Source organism: Coniosporium apollinis, assembly GCF_000281105.1.
Source record: "Coniosporium apollinis CBS 100218 chromosome Unknown supercont1.11, whole genome shotgun sequence".
Lineage (NCBI taxonomy): Eukaryota > Fungi > Ascomycota > Dothideomycetes > Coniosporium > Coniosporium apollinis.
This window is the reverse complement of record NW_006913273.1, coordinates 221262-237263: the sequence shown is the minus strand read 5'-3', so window position 1 is coordinate 237263 and position 16002 is coordinate 221262. Positions and strand designations below refer to the sequence as shown.

The 16002-nt window shown below is 55.1% G+C and overlaps 5 protein-coding genes across 5 annotated transcripts; 3 read left to right on the top strand and 2 right to left on the bottom strand.

Annotated features, from left to right (window-relative positions):
- Positions 1-2357: 2357 nt before the first annotated feature.
- Positions 2358-5123, top strand: W97_02830 (uncharacterized protein; the record flags this gene model as incomplete). The annotated part of the gene is made up of 3 exons (XM_007780729.1): positions 2358-2435; positions 2492-2658; positions 2717-5123. 3 exons carry the CDS (start codon positions 2358-2360, stop codon positions 5121-5123), a joined length of 2652 nt encoding a protein of 883 aa, XP_007778919.1.
- An 851-nt stretch (positions 5124-5974) lies between these two features.
- W97_02829 (uncharacterized protein) lies at positions 5975-7230 on the bottom strand (the record flags this gene model as incomplete). The annotated part of the gene is made up of 5 exons (XM_007780728.1): positions 5975-6150; positions 6215-6604; positions 6662-6778; positions 6829-6980; positions 7040-7230. 5 exons carry the CDS (start codon positions 7228-7230, stop codon positions 5975-5977), a joined length of 1026 nt encoding a protein of 341 aa, XP_007778918.1.
- Positions 7231-7884: 654 nt separating this feature from the next.
- On the bottom strand, positions 7885-10769 carry W97_02828 (uncharacterized protein; the record flags this gene model as incomplete). The annotated part of the gene is made up of 2 exons (XM_007780727.1): positions 7885-10595; positions 10661-10769. The coding sequence occupies 2 exons, from the start codon at positions 10767-10769 to the stop codon at positions 7885-7887; spliced, it is 2820 nt and encodes a 939-aa protein (XP_007778917.1).
- Positions 10770-11019: 250 nt separating this feature from the next.
- On the top strand, positions 11020-11928 carry W97_02827 (uncharacterized protein; the record flags this gene model as incomplete). Its single annotated transcript, XM_007780726.1, has 1 exon — positions 11020-11928. The coding sequence occupies one exon, from the start codon at positions 11020-11022 to the stop codon at positions 11926-11928; it is 909 nt and encodes a 302-aa protein (XP_007778916.1).
- A 2491-nt stretch (positions 11929-14419) lies between these two features.
- W97_02826 (uncharacterized protein) lies at positions 14420-15776 on the top strand (the record flags this gene model as incomplete). Its single annotated transcript, XM_007780725.1, has 2 exons — positions 14420-15493; positions 15558-15776. The coding sequence occupies 2 exons, from the start codon at positions 14420-14422 to the stop codon at positions 15774-15776; spliced, it is 1293 nt and encodes a 430-aa protein (XP_007778915.1).
- Positions 15777-16002: the final 226 nt, after the last annotated feature.

The window sequence follows — 16002 nt, the reverse complement described above, 5'->3', positions numbered from 1 at the left end:
ACATCAATGGCGCAGGCTGAGGAGGAATCGTGGCATAGAGTCCGATTTACACGTCTACAGCACCATGGCAGCGGCCGTCTCCAACGGTTCTTTCGTACGGCTGCAGTGAACCCTTTGTTTTCGCGGTCATGCATGATAGTTCGTATGTAGCATCAGGGCAGCAGTCTCGTTGCGGTGCCTGTCACTCACAACCTTGGCGGCCTGGGGATGTCCTCCTTGAAGAGAGCTAAACAAAGTTTCAAACGGTTGCATACAGTATCAATATTCCAAAGGCCCGCGTAGAGGACGATCACGGCTTGGGGCAATCTTGTCCATCGCAGCAGCTGAACATACTAGTTAACCTACAACAGGCGCATCTGAACAACTAGCGACTAGAGTTGCAATAGGGGCTCCAGAATTAGATAAACATCGATACGATCTTCTGACTAGCATTGTGGACGGCTCCTCGGCTCTTACTCAATAGCTCAGGCGGAGAGAGACGAGGCTTGATGCCGCAATGGGGAACGACCCGGAAATGGTATCCCGAAGGAGAAGGGGTGGCTCGCACGGTGTTTCACGTACGACAGGGTTGTTGCCACACCGCAGTCTTCTGTAGTTGCTCTTGCAGGCGTTGTTAGTTCTCGAAAGCAAGCCTACGAGACGGTGCGCTCATTCTTGTTATCTACCAAGCCGGCTGCCTTGTTGCGAGGTGCTTCAAGGCGGGGGAGATGTCGCATCTTCATCTGCGATCGTGGCGGCATTTGTCCCTTGAGTCGATGTGGGGGGGTTCGCGACGAGGCTTTCGTACATCCGGCGCGTCACGGTCCACGCGGTGGGCTCTGCTTAACCTTAAGGTACCGGCAGAGTTTGCACAGATCCTTTAAGGCTTTGGTGTCCGCGCTGAGCAGGCGGCGCAACAACGAGGGCTCTCGCTGCGCCTCTGGGAAGCTATTGAGAATCGCGATTCAAGCACGGTTTGCCATGTACTCGCATGACTGGGCGGCTGTGAGCTGGAGGAGCTGAGCGTGGTGGTGGATTTGGAGACTTGCCGCAAAACCCGTGTCTGCGTGCTGGTTGGACCGAGGAACCAGAGCTGTGGGCAAGGGGCACTGCCCCACGACTCGCTGGCCATTGTTTGCATGCCCGGGTGATGCTTGATGCATGAGCGGGAGAGGCTCAAACGAACTCCCGTCCTGGGCATTCAGGGGGAATCGCGCGTACCTTGTCCCTGGCGTCAAGGCTAGCGCTGGCGCGAAGACGACGGACGTCAACCCATCAAAGCTCAACGCGAACCGCTCGTCCACATCGCCATTGGCGACTGAAGGTTACTCTGTAACTAGTTCGTCCGTCGCTTCACTCGTGTTATTCGCCTCCTCCAAGGTTGTCTGTGAGGCATCGCAGTGGCCAGTGGGCTGCTGCTGTGTCGCGCAGCACATGGCGCCCGCCGTAAGAAGTCGTCGGCCATGCTCTCCATGACTTGAGGGACGTGCCGAAGCCGATTTTAGAAAACGGCCGTTGATGCAGGCGGACTGACGTTAGTTGACGTTACGCTGGCACTGGCCCTGCGCTTTTCCCCTCGAGCGATGGCGCCGCAAGTGCCCGCTTGTTCTGTCCCGGCCAGGGGTAGGGAGGCGCTGCACACTCCATACAATTGTACCTAGTCCTCCACGCCTGCGGTGCTTCTTCTGTGCTCCCTATCCTTTGCTGGCCCTCCGCCGCAGTCCACTCCTTCTGCCCTCCACGCAACATCCGCTCTTTTGCTTTGCAAGCCTGTTCGCTTCCTTAGAACAGACGCTCCTTGCCTCGGCCTCACCTGCGATTTTCTGCCATTCCCTCGCTGCGCGGAACTTCGGCTTGCTGCATCTTTAAATCAGCTTCTCCCTCTCGGTCTTTGCTCCTGCCCGCGCGCTCTACGAGAAGTTTCTCCACATCGATCGTGGACTGATTTTCGTGGCCCGCTGCTGCCATACCTCTGCTTGATCCCTCTCGGCAGCCCTAGTTTGCTACGTAGCGCCTGATAATACAGACTTCTGCTCTGGGCAGCGAACGTAGTTTGTGCTACCAACAGCGGCAACCTGCCGTAGCGTCGGGTCCTCTGTGCTGCCACACACCCCGCTGTGGTGAGCCACAGCAACCAGCAAGGCAAGCGCTGCAGAATTCGTGCACATGGCTTTCACTAATCGCTGAGAGCAGCAGCAGAGCCACGCCACACCTGTACCTCGCGAAAGCTAGAAGCGTATCCACTCCTCGGCACTCCATCCTCGCGCCCTCCTACACACCTGACGACCTTCTGCCACTCGTCCCGCCTTCCAGGCATCCACTCGCTAAACAACAACTCGTCATCCCTTCCAACCCGCGAACGACTGTATCTTGTCAATATGTGGGGAGAACTCGTAGTCCGGGCGGCCAATGAGAATGGCATCCCAGACATCACAGACCCATGGCCGGTCAAAGATGTGGGTCTTCTTGTTCAGCGGATGGGTATCTTGGACGTTGGCTAACATGCACCCAGATTGTGTACACCTCCATCGTAGGAACAGTAATGCTGGCAGCCCTCTTGGAGTGGTTCCTCTGGGTAGCTGCATTCATGTACTGCCTTGTCAAAGTCTACCAGAAAGCGGAAACTGTCAGCGTGAAGATCCTGGCGATAATCATGATGATCCTTTTCACTGCGCTCAGGTGAGCCCCGCCGGATAGATCGCGAGCTGTTGAATTGCTGCTGATTTGAGACTTGCAGAGCAATCTTCCTTCCCATCATGGTCGTCACGCTCCCGCTGCCACCGCAAGTCGTGAGATACTTCCCAGTGAGCATGGTGGAGTTTCTCCAGTGGTTCGCCTTCTGGTCGTTCGCCGGTCTCCTGACTATTCCATGGCTGTTCTGCGTCTACCAGCTGGTCACTCACTCGTTGGGGCGGACAAAGCGGATCAAGACAGTTTTGGACGAGTCTTCGGCGCCAAAAGTCGTCATTGTGATGCCGTGCTACAAGGAGATCCCTGAGATCTTGCTACGAACCGTTGACTCGCTGGTCGACTGCGAGTACCCACCGTCGTGCTTGCACGTTTTCTTATCCTTCGACGGTGACCAGGAAGACGAGCTGTATCTCAACACCATCGAGAAGCTTGGCGTCCCTCTTACGCTTGATACGTACCCTAGGAGCATCGACGTGACCTATCGCAGCACTCGTATCACCGTCTCAAGATTTCCGCACGGAGGAAAGCGTCATTGTCAGAAGAGAACCTACAAGCTCATCGACAAGATCTACACTGAATACTTGCGCCGGAACGACAATCTGTTTGTTCTCTTCATTGACTCGGACTGCATCTTGGACAAAGTGTGCATCCAGAACTTCGTTTACGAAATGGAACTCAAGCCTGGCAGCAAGCAGAATATGCTGGCAATGACTGGAGTCATCACCTCGACGACAGAGAAGAACACTCTGATCACGCTGCTTCAAGATATGGAGTACATCCATGGACAGCTATTCGAACGATCAGTAGAATCTGGATGCGGAGCCGTGACTTGCTTGCCTGGTGCGCTTACCATCCTCCGCTTCTCGGCTTTCAGAAAGATGGCCAAATACTATTTTGCGGACAAGGCCGAACAGTGCGATGACCTCTTCGATTATGGCAAGTGCCATCTCGGCGAAGATCGCTGGCTGACGCATCTCTTCATGATTGGCGCCAAAGAACGTTATCAGATCCAGATGAACACGGGTGCCTTCTGCAAAACCGAGGCCGTTCAGACGTACCGCAGCTTGCTAAAGCAACGCCGGAGATGGTTCTTGGGCTTCATCACCAATGAGGTCTGCATGTTAACGGATATCCGGTTGTGGAAGCGATATCCCATCCTTTGCGTCGTCCGCTTCATGCAGAACACAATCCGCACTACAGCACTGCTCTTCTTCATCATGGTCGTTTCACTCATCACGACGTCTCAGAAGATATCTCAGCTGCCAGTTGGATTCATTGCTATCTCTCTTGGTCTCAATTGGCTTCTGATGATCTACTTCGGCGCTAGACTCGGCCGGTACAAAGTCATGCTGTACCCCCTTATGTTCGTCGTCAACCCCTTCTTCAACTGGGTCTACATGGTATACGGCATCTTCACAGCCGGCCAGCGCACCTGGGGCGGACCGCGCGCTGATGCCGGAACGGCCGATACTAAAACCAGTCCGCAGGAAGCCATCGAACACGCCGAAGCCACCGGCGATGATCTCAACGTTGTGCCTGAGACCTTCAAGACCGCAGCCGAGGAGCGCGTGAAACGGAAGAAGTCAGGACGCGTGCCAAACATGCCGCTCCAACCATCGGACCATCTCGAAGGCCGCTTTGCGCCCGCGGAAAGGCTTGCAGATGGTTGGTATCAACAAGGTAACGACTCCGGACTTACCCTTCCGGACATGGGGCCTCGCAACCCAAATACGCCCCATATACCGCTTCACCCTCGCGCTTCCTTCGATTCGACCTATACTGCTATGTCCGCCGGAAACTCAGTTTACATGCCGCGCCGCGTCGAGAGTCTCATTGACCCCGAAGATGCGCGGCTCTACCACACTCGGCAGGCAGCGCAGAAGCCAGCCGGCGGCGCCTTCTACGAGAGCGCGCGCCCCAGCCCCTACAGCTCGGGCAAACCCGGCTTCAACGAGTCTGTCGAATCTCTAAACGACGACTCCGACTCCGGCGTCTACAACCCTACCAAACACTCCCAGCGCCCCGCAGCTGCACGCAACAACACGGACAACAGCATGAGCAGCGTCAACAGCGCCAACGGCACATACACGCCAGACCTGTCTTCACCGCTTAATCCTCACAACGCACAAGCCTCCGACACCCTCGCAGCCCCGAAGCAGTCCCTCAGACCTGGCGACCGCGCCTCCTCCGCCGCGCACCAAGCTAGCGCTCGTACCGGCCGTAGCCCCCTCGCACGCAGGAGCTTCGTCGTGAAAGCAGCAGACGAGCCCACCGCAATCGAGATGCAGGAGCAAGCGGGACCGAACATGGGACTCATGGATCCGCGGGCCCGAAGCCGGAGTCCTGCGCCGCCGGTCGAGGAGCCGGGACATGCGAGGACGGAGTCGGCGGATCGGAGGCGGAAGAAGTTGCAAAAGCAGAGGCCGGGAAGTAGAGACTCGAATCGGAAATGATTAGTACTTCGGTGACGCGGCTCCTTGCTGGGAGGATATGTTGATATGCGGTGGGTCACGTGGTTTGCATCGGGGTAGGCTTGTAAAAGGGGGGATCTGGCGTTGTATATGTTCATATGTGGCTAACTTTGCTGATGGAGGGGGCGTTTTCGCTGCCTGGTATAGATGAGCTTCTGAGGCTCACTATTGTTGCTGCTTAGGCTATCGTAGAGTATTTCTTCTTCGGACTTGTGTGGTATCTTTACCTGGGAGGCTTGCTGGTTTCTAGCGGCATGAAGGAGTAGAGTAATAAAACTAACACCTTTCAACCCACTTTCTGCATATGAGTTGTTGCATGCGAATAGGAAACGCGACCGGCTGCGTACAACACAGAGATAATGCACTTTCAATTCCAGTGACCCATTCGCAGGAGAGGAGAGCGAGAGATTTATTACATAGCGAGTCTCACATGAAGACTACGGCGCACCCAGGAAGCCAGTATGTGAATAACGTAGAGCTTATTGGCATACAGTGGAGTTGCATACGCAAGGGGCTGATCGCCGGTTGGGGAAGCGGAGCGGTAACCTGGTCAGGACCCTCGTCTGTGATATCTTGAGCTATCAGTTGAAAAGTGTTGAAACGCTTCAGTGATTTGTTCTATACTACTTCATTCAATCCATAAAGTGGATCCATCTCTTGCACCAAGCTCGTCAAGCACTTGACTGCCTCAAAAGACTAACGAACTGAACTTAATCCAACTCACTCTACTGCTGCATCAAGCCGAACTAACGCCATTTGCATCCATTGCCGTATACTCAAGTAGCTTTGAATACAGATCAACTTTCTAGACCACGTCGAACAGATTGATCTGCTCAGAAAATTGCCAGCGCGTTTGGCGGGGAGCCGATAGCACCAGGAACATTCAGCGGACTGGAGGTGAGGAGGAACGAATACCGTTTCGACTTCGCGCACTGTTCGGATAGTGCTTTAAGGTCCCACAGTTCACCAATCGGAAGACCAAAAAGACTAAGGAACCACTGGTGAAGTACTGTTCGAAACGCATGTAAGCTTTCCTTCATTCCAATGCAGCATAGGGAAATTGATTGATATACCAAGCTTAGCAACAGTCTCTTCCTTCCCATCGATTATGGGCGGTATAGCCTCAAAGGCAAGCGCATCACCCGCAACAGCTGCGAAGTGCTTATCCCAGAACCACCTCGCCGACTCGTCGGTACCTTCTACGCCGCACGTCCGATGTGTTCCGAGCGCTTTATCCTGCTCCTCCGCGTTCATTGCCCCGAGCGCCTCGGTAAAGCCAGAACGGACGATGATGATATCGCCTTGCCGAAACTCAACTCCCTGTGACTTCGCTATGGTCTCTATGTCTTCCACGGTAATGCGGTGGTCGGAGAATGGATCGTAGGAAATGCCGTTTGCGTCGGCGTAGGACTTGTAGTCGATCAGGACGCCACGACCGACTAGACCGCCGCGATCGTGCCAGTCTGGAGCGGGGGTGTGAGTTGAGCGGGAGATTTAAGTGTTGAAGAGGTGGGGCTTACGGTTTAAAGTGGGAAGGAGCTTCTCCCTGTCCTCGTTACCAAACTCTTGCACAAGCTTCTCGACGGTTGCTTTGATGCCATTGTACGCTAGACCGGTGGGCTGGTGGTTGAAATGACCTGTACAACTATCAGAAGCGCTCGGATGGTGCTCTTGTGGTGATGCTCACACAGGCTATCCCACTGACTGCTGCACTGCGTGTTGAACTCAATCTCATCATCAAAGCCATGCGCCGCCAAGGGTGAATCGATGAAGCTCATGACCTTGTGTACCAGCCCCTTCCGAAAGAAGCCGGGAGTCTTGATAGCACCAATTGGCCAGCTGGTCAAAGTCAGTTCAGACCGCTTGATAGTGTTGGCGGTAGGCTTAGGACAACACACTTCAGAGACACGGATACACCCTCCTTCACCTCCGCCACCGCAGCCTTGACAACATCAGGCGTCAACAGGTTCAGCGTGCCTAACACGTCTTTCTTCCCGTCCTTGTCGAATACGCCCCATGCGCATCCCTGAGGCATACCCTCCACCTTTGGGAGGTCATCGAAGTCGGGGACGGTCATGGAGGCGGACATGGTTCGCAGGGTCCAATGGGTACTAAGCGAGAGGATGCTCTTAGGTCAACCTTCACGATCCGGTTCCAGAGCAGGGGGCAGAGCCTCCATAAATATGCCCTGAAGCTCGTTGTCGGCTTGGAGGAGGGGTAGCTGGCAGCCCCTCCCCCGAGTGCTTCTAGTGCAACTGCTGTCCAATGGCGTTGATCTGACAGGCACATCCAGCTGATGCCCGGGGCCGAGGACTCGGCTCGACGTGCTTCAGCCATTCGAGCAGAGAGCTGATTTGGAGCTTGCTGCGCTGATTCAGGGCTGTGGTCCACAGATGCGGATCTGAAGTCCCGAGGTTGCTCTGGACCCCTTGGATGTCAGCGCCGGCCTATTGATGTTCCATCCCCGGGCACCTAGGTGTCCCTTCCATGAGGTGAAGATGGGCAGAGCATCAGCGGCCATCAACAATGCCAGTTGCGGCGTTGGGGCTTCTACGGCCGTGGTTTTCGTTCTTTGATGTCGTTTTCGATGTATCAGTAGTGTAGACAGATCACTTGTAGCACCAGTCGTAGCCGCATGGAGTACCGGTATAACACGATCTTGTGCTAGATGTATCCGCTGATTAAACCTACTTGGAGCCAGATGATTCAAGCGGGTCGGCAAACCCACCTGACGGGGGAGCTTCTACGGTGGACGTTCGTTCGCCGTAGCGTAATACCCGCTTATATCAAGCAGCAGTACCAGCCGCTCAATAGTATTCTGTTCCCCCGACTCAGCCGCCCTTCGCTTGCCGTACCCCTTTCTTCCTACCAGCCCTCTGCAAACGGTCAAAAACACCCCAATCTTGGCCCTGAAACCTGCATACAGCTGCTCTACCACCTCCCGCCATCCCTCAAGCCGTTCCTGGACCAGCCTTTCGAACCTTAAAATGGCCTCCATGATCTCTTCCAGCAAGACCATCACCTGAGCCTGGCGCTTCCTCAGTAAAAGCGCAAAGAGCATCTGGTCCAGGAACTGCTCGTGCCTTATCCTCAGGCTCTCTGGCCCACCGGTGACTAGCTGGCCGATCTTTCCGTTATCGTCTTCGCGCTGCAGCCGCCGCTCGATATCGTCAAGATAAGCCGAGAAACCGCTGCAGAGCTCAGTGATACCCGTGTCAAAGAAATACGTAGACACGGCCGTGACGAAGTAGTGGGCCTCGTTTCTGAACATTTTTGCGGTCGGACTGGGTATATCCCGCGGGAGATGCGCTACCACGAACAGCATGCGCAAGAGCCGAAGCAGCAGCTTGAAAATCTGGTCGTATCTCTCGAGCACCGCCGCAGTAATGACTTCCTTCAGCGGTTCCGGCGGCGTATACTGCAGCCGCAGGAAGTCAAGCGCGTAGAGCGATTGCGGATCCATGCACTTATCCGCGTCCTCGGCGGAGAGCGTACGGACAGCAAAGCTGAGGTTGCCAGGTAATTCGGTAGGTGCACGATCAGCTGCCATAGGCCCGCGAGAGGCAGATTTGGGCTGTCCACGCCGACTGTTGGACTGGAGCGCAGATGCGTGATGGCAGTCACTCAGCACGCCCATGAGCGCGAGCCGGAGCTCGGAGCTTGCAGGCGGCCATGTCTTTCGATTGCCGAGCTTGAGGCCCATGGGCGCACCTGTGCGAATGATACCGCGATGCCGCTCGGCAGTTGCGAGCTCAGGGCTAAACAGAGTTGAGCTCAGACGCGTAACGAACATTCCGTCGCCGAAGAGGTGGTACTGGCGTTGTAGAGAGAGATGCAGCCTCAAACCGTGAGCGCGGAACAAGAGGCGTAGTGACTCGGAGTTGACGACCCGAGCTTGAGTGGCGAGCAGAGGGCTAAGTGAGAGCAGGGGTGTGATGGAAAGTGGCGGCGCGAAGGTCGATGATTTGCAAGCTTGAGCGGTGTCATTCGAATCGAGAGCGTTGGCCAGGACTTTCCGAAGTTCATCAGGCCAGGTGTCGAAGGATGGCCGAGGAGGCTGATCAAACAGCGCGGCCAGGTCTGCGACGTGGGCGTGATGGACCTGTTCATGATTCTGGCCGGAGTCCTGCAGATTGACTGCGTCTTCTACTGCAATGTGACGTTGTCTGACGGTCCTGCAGGTGCTTTGACGGTGCTCTTGCAGAGCTTGAAGGAGGCGTCGTTCGTACTCCTTGGCTTTCTCAGCCACGGCTTCTATGTCCCGCCACTCATGTTTCCACTCAAGTGCAGGAGCTTTGATGTTGAAAGCTCCCAAATTTGCTAGAGGGTGGTCAGGATGGTGTTTCTTGATGAAGCAGAGGCTCTCCCCGGTCTCGAATACCATACGCCTGTCTTCCTCCGAAACAAAGTCTGGCATCATCTTCGCGTTGAAGTTGTACCCTGACGCAGTTTGATCGCCCGCCAGTCCGAAGCTTGCTTCCTCTGGCTCCACAAGACTCGCACTTTGGTCCGTTGGAGCGCTGTTGCTCAACAGTCCAGTCCATTCGCTGACGAGCTCGAGCCATGGTTCCGAGACCCGTGTAAGCAATTGAAGCATGCATTGGCGCAACCACTCAGGTTGCTGTTCGACATCTTGAGCCCGGCAGTAAAGTCTAGAGACAAATTCTGCGTTGGTGCATGCTGACTCCAGAGATGTGACAGTTTGCTGGAGATGAGTGACGAGTCGCTGAGGCCGCTCGAACAGAGAATGTAGTTGCAGTAAGCTGCGAGCACTTTGGCTATTGGATGAAGTATGTGCATCCAGAGCAGTGAGGATAGTCGATATCGCACTAGCTAGAGCCGTCCGGGCAGGCACCGTGGTTGCACCGGCATAACTGTTGTGCACGAAGTCTTGCAGATACTTGACCACATTTCCCATCTGGACGAAACAGGCGATAGAGCTCTGTGCGGAGGCTAGACTGTAGCCGACGGTTCGAATGTCTTCGAGTGCCGGCGTAAACGACCGGGTTTTGGTATCATAGGAGAAAAGAGTTGAGCCTCGACCCATGCCCAGATGATGGAGAGACGCGAGTAGGAGGTCTGACGGCAGCGCATTACCGAATCTCGACACGCCCCCCACACTCCGGCGGTGCAATCCTCCGTCGAATGCTCCAGGTCCCGCCTCTGAGACATAAGCGGAGCGCGGCTCCTGAAGGCTAGACTGGTCGAAGGCTTCCCAGGTGATGAACGGCGCATCTTGGCCACTTGGAAGCAAGTCCGAGGGTATCGTCCATATGTCGACCTGTTCTACCGTGCTTAGGGCGGGCTGCTCCGCGGTTGATGAGACGACGGAGGTGTCAGTGACTTCCAGCTCCTCCAGAGGCCCGAATCGGAAGGACTCGAGGTGCGGCAGACGCAGATCATAATCTAGTCCTTTCGTGGGCGCGTATGGATTGTCAAGCTTGACTGAAGAAACTGTCAGGCGATTAGTAAAGGTTCAGACGCGTCGACATGGACGGCGTTGTTGGCGGAGTCTATACCATCGAGCTCTGGAAGCGGGAAGAGGCCTGCCTCGTGTAAAGGCTCTTCTTCCGCGACTAACAAGGGTCCCCATATCTGAGGAATGGTGAAAGCGTCGCCATTCTCCATCAGACTGAAGCACTGAAGCATCGGCCAATCTCACGCCGTTATCCGTCACCTGCGTGGTATGCCTTGAGTGTTGATATGTAGTGGGGCGAAGTTTGCGCCTCCGTGGTGGTTGACGCGACTTGCCGCGTTTTCAATCAACTGCCAGCCTGCTGCATCACCTTAACCTGCCCTGTCACTCGGTACCTATCTGACAGCAGCAACACCGCCGCCACTACCACCTCAATTGCATGTCCGCCCACCGCTGCCCACGATGCCTCCCAGAAAGAAAGCCCGCATCTCCACCTCCACCTCCACCACCACACTAGCCGACGCGCAACCCAAAACCCCCATCTCCACAACCGCCGCCTCCTCCCCCGGCAAACTCTCTCAGCCCTCCCAAACCACTACAGACGACCTCCTCAAAGACTCATGGACCGACGACCAAGAAACCAGCCTGTTCAAATCCATGATCCGCTGGAAACCCACCGGCATGCACAAGCACTTCCGCATGCTCGCCATCTCGCTCTCCCTCCGCTCGCACGGCTACTCGAACCCCTCCACCCCGCACACGCGCATCCCGGGCATATGGATGAAGCTGAGGCAGCTGTATGATTTGGACGCGCTGGATGAGCGGGAGGACGACTTCTATGGCATGGAGCACCCGGACCTGATGGATGAGGATGAGGATGGCAGGGCGGAGGTGGACGGGTTTGGGCTGCCGGAAAGCGAGTTTGGGGAGGAGATGTGGGCGAGGAGGTTTTTGAACACGGACGATGATGAAGAGTTGGGCAGTGGCGGCGGCAGTTCGCCGATCCTGGAGGATTGGTATGGGAGGGGAGATCCAGGCCCGGCGAAGGGGCTGAGCACGGCTGCGAGCGGGGAAGAGGAGGAGGAAGCGCCTGCCAAAGTTTCGCCTGCGACCACCAAGAAAGGTGCGGCGCGGGGAGGAAGGGCCGCTGCTGTCGCCGTAGGAGCAAGAGGTGCTAGGCCAGGGAGCGCTGCTAAGGTACAGGCTGCCAAAGTGGAAAGTCTGGCCGAAGAGTCTGGCGAGGAAGATAGCGAGCGTGACGAGGAATCGGAGGAGGAGGAGGAAAGCACGCAAACAGACAAGAAGACTGCAGTCAGGGGAAGGGGCAGAGGTAGGGGTCGTGCTGGTAGAAGGCCAGGCCGAAGGAGGTAGCTGCGGCTGGACAACAACAGCGATGATGATCATCCAACCAGTACAGGGCTTGACGGGCTCCCGAGTCTCTCTTGAGGCCTGGTCCCAGGATTCATCCTTCTCGGGATGGGCCATGCCTACCTAACGACACACCAAATGCTAATCAATGTTGCATTTGACGGCCCTACGCTGATCCGTAGCTGCTCCCCAACTTTCAGGAGCGCTCAACGAAGGTAAGAACGGCAGCCGAGTGACGAGAAACTTCTTCGCTGTAGTAGTGGGTGGATTCTCGATACACAAATGCACCACGAGATCATGACGGCCAGGAAAGCTCTATGCTTGAAAGGTGGTCGCTCCAGCGTGATGGGATCTTCGAGTGGTACTTGTAAAGTAGTGGTAACCGCTCCGACATGCTGAAAAAGTGCATGTGCTGGTGTTTTACAGAGGTAGATTGTCCAGGTCGTAGAGACAAGTTTCTTAAGTCTATCATGCAGCCGGAACCGGCTTAGCCAGGACGTGATACAATAATACACCCTAGATAAGTAGATACGTGTCTAAGATACGCTAAGAGGGATCGATGTATTGCCGAAGTACCCAAGTGCCCAAGTACCCAAGTACCCATCTAACTCGGCACGTCGGGCAGGGAAGAACTGTCACCGCGAAAATCACCAACACTACGTTTCCATTAACCACTCCATTTACTACCAAGAATTGAAGCTTTTTGGAAGCCAATTTTATATCTGATTCGGTGTTATTCTACCCTCTATTTTAATCACTTATCGCAAGCGATTTGGCATAGGTCTAACACGCTTATTGATCGAATCTTGGCTCACTGCAGCCTAACCAGCTTGAATTGCTGAAACCACAGTCCGCTCGTCCCAATGCGGCCTCCTGTTAACCGTTTACTTAGGAGCTTGCTAGCAGTTCTTGATTATCAATAGATCTGGTGATTTTGGGCAGTTGGTATAGCTGATAGAGCTGGAGGAGCTGATGGTGGTTGAAAAGAAGCGTGGGGGGGTCGATTTCGCGGTGACAGTTCTTCCCTGCCCGACGTGCTCGGGCGTGTTGTCTTACTCGTGCGAGCTGTTCTGAAATCGCGGCAGGGTCCAAGCCGAGGGGCAGCACATCCCACTGCTGCCCCCCGGATGTTGGCTGCGGCGCTTCTTATTCCCGCCGTCCCCTCGTCCACATCCCCGGACTCGTTCAAATTAGCGTAAGGTAGTCGTTGCAGGCATCCACAGCACCGAGAGGAATGTCGGCGGACAACCCACAACAGCCCGCTGCACCGACCTCATTAGCTGGCCCTGCCGCTGAAGGTGCCCTCTCCGCAACAGACGACAACGGGCCACCGAGGAAGAAGCAAAAAAGAAACAAGCCGACCTTGAGCTGCGAGGAGTGCGTAGAGCGTAAGACCAAGGTGAGCCCTTCGGGGCCGTGATGGGCTTGTTGTCCTTTGCTGACACTCCCTCGAAGTGTGACCGGGGCCGACCGACATGTCTGGCTTGCGTGAAGCGCCAGTCAGAATGCAAGTACTCTGAAGTTGCCAACCTGATCGCAACGGCTGAGTATGTCGCGCCCGTCTGGAGCTAACGGAGCTGTGCCCACTTTAAGCATCTGACGATTTACAGTCGAGATGTTCGTAGCGGGAGCACGCCGCGCAGCAAATCCAAACTAACACATGGCGTCGGCGGACTTAGTACGTTTGTGGCTCAAGAGGTATATACCCGGCCTTGTCCCTTACTTATCGGCCTGTTTCTTTGGGGTAGAATACCTCATTCTGCGCTCTTCCGTTTTTCTTTACCATCACCATGCCTCATGTGATCCCGAGCGCCCGACAGAATTCATACTGCCGTCCCGTCCTTCCTCGCCCCTTGTCAATCCAAAAGACCCGTTTTAGTGTTTTAATAATGTTGTTGCATATATCGCTTGCTTCGCGAGTTAACAAAGCGTGAACGAGACGGGAACATACTTCCATATACCCAGTCTGTGTGCCACCCGTATGCAATTGGCCGGACGGTACGCGGAAGGCTGGATGTCTTCGTCTCCTTCTTGTCGGCGGAAAACGCCTGCAGTCTGATCGGCTGGTCAGACGCAGTACTATTTGTTTCCAGTGCGGCATTCTGGTCCGTTTTGCACCAGTTCCGCATAAGTCGGATTCGCATTCTTGTATCTGCGAAGCCTCACTTCTTGCGGCGAAAAGCTTCCCAGAGAAGAATGCAAGCAGGTGCCCGTGATCCGCTGTCACTGACTTGATTGCTAGGCCGCAACATTAGCGCCTCCTTACCGCCGAACATCCACCTCTTCAGCCAGCTCTTCTCCGTACCTACTATCTCAAGTGCCAAATTCCAAGCATTCCCCATCACACGTCTTTGGACTTGGCCGCGAGCATCCTTTTGCAAACTACTGGACCAACCGTGGCGGTGTACCAGAAGTACTCCGAATACTGCCCAGAAAAGGCCAGGCCGACATACTGGTAGCTAAGTACTTCGAGTCGGTCGACCCGGTCTATCCGATGATCAACCGGCGGAAGTTCTACGCTGAATACGAGCGCTTCTGGTCGTCACCGCCTATAGAAAAGGATACAGCAGATGCCGCGATGTTAGCGCTGCACTTTGTCATCTATGCGATGGGCACGCAATTCATGCAAGTGGCCTCAGATCCACAGGAGAAGGAACAGGTGGCAGAATTCTACGTTTCTGCGGCGCATCACTCCTTACGCATATCGAGCTATCTCAGCCGCCCTTCTCTACCCGCCATCCAGGCCATGGTTCTGATATGCTATTTTCTCATGAACGACAACCATGCTTCGGATGCCTGGGCGTTCGGAGGTGTCCTAATGCGCCAAGCGTACGCCATGGGCCTGAACCGCGATCCCGATCGCTTTGGACAGCGAACCTCCAAATCCGAGAAGCAGCAGCGCCGCAAAGTCTGGCAGGCAGTCATGTTCCAAGACACCTTCCTTACAGTACTTCTTAAGCTTCCCCCGACAGGCACCTTTTCCGACATGGCCGTGGACTCACTGACCGACGAACCCGACGAAGATTCCGCCTACAACAACAGCACAGGCACAGGCACCGGCCCACCGACTCCAGCATACAGCAATCCGATGAGCATCAACCACATCGCACCTTCACCCAGGCCCGTGGAGCCAATACCCGACTACGAGTACATCCGCAGCATGTGGAGGTTGGCCAATCTCGTGCAGGCCACAATTTGTAGACCTCGAGCCCTGAATCATCCCCTGACGGCCAACGCGCGGGAAAAGGCCAACATGTTAGCCACATACCGCACGCTCTACTCGTCCTTCCCGAGTTCCCTGAACACTACCGACCGCGATACCGTGGCCCGGCTTGCCGCCAGTGATCCTCGGCGGGCACGGCAAAATCTGTTTCTACGAAGCAACTACTGGCACTGTCTGATGATCCTGCAGATGGACGAAAACGACGCCGGCGGGGTGAGATGCGACGTCAAAGGGGCGCTGGAAGCCGCCAGGCTGGCCATCGAAGCGTTCTTCGAGCTCTGGGATTTCTTGAGGGTTGACGCTGGCGTATGGTGGGTCTTCCAGCATCGCGCTTTCGAGGAAGCAGTAAGTCACCCTGATGCTTGCACCATAAACACCTCTTTCAGACTTCCGCTAAATCTAACCGCAGCTCACGATATCCAAACTTCTTGCAGCTGATCGCCAGCAACAACCGGTGTCGCCCGGCCAACCACCCAAATCAATGATGCCGGAGACGCTCTTCGTCGCTGCGAAAATGGATGTTAGGAAGATGCTTGATATTCTCGAGCATGTCGGCAGCGGTGCGCCTGAGATGCAGAAGACGCGGACGGATGTGCTGCGGACGGCATTTGAGGAGATTCCTTGGTAGAGTCGATTTTCGACGGCTACCCGAGCCCTAGGGACCAACTACGCTATAAGCCTGCAGATAAGAGTTTTCCGCCTGTATCTCTATATATACGGTTTATCTAGTATTTTTAGTATACTATAGAAACCCGCTTAGTATATTCTTATAGCTAAATAAAACTATAGCTTAATATATATTTAGTATATTAGTAAATCTTTTGAACTTGTAAGTTATAAAGAAAGCTCTAGGT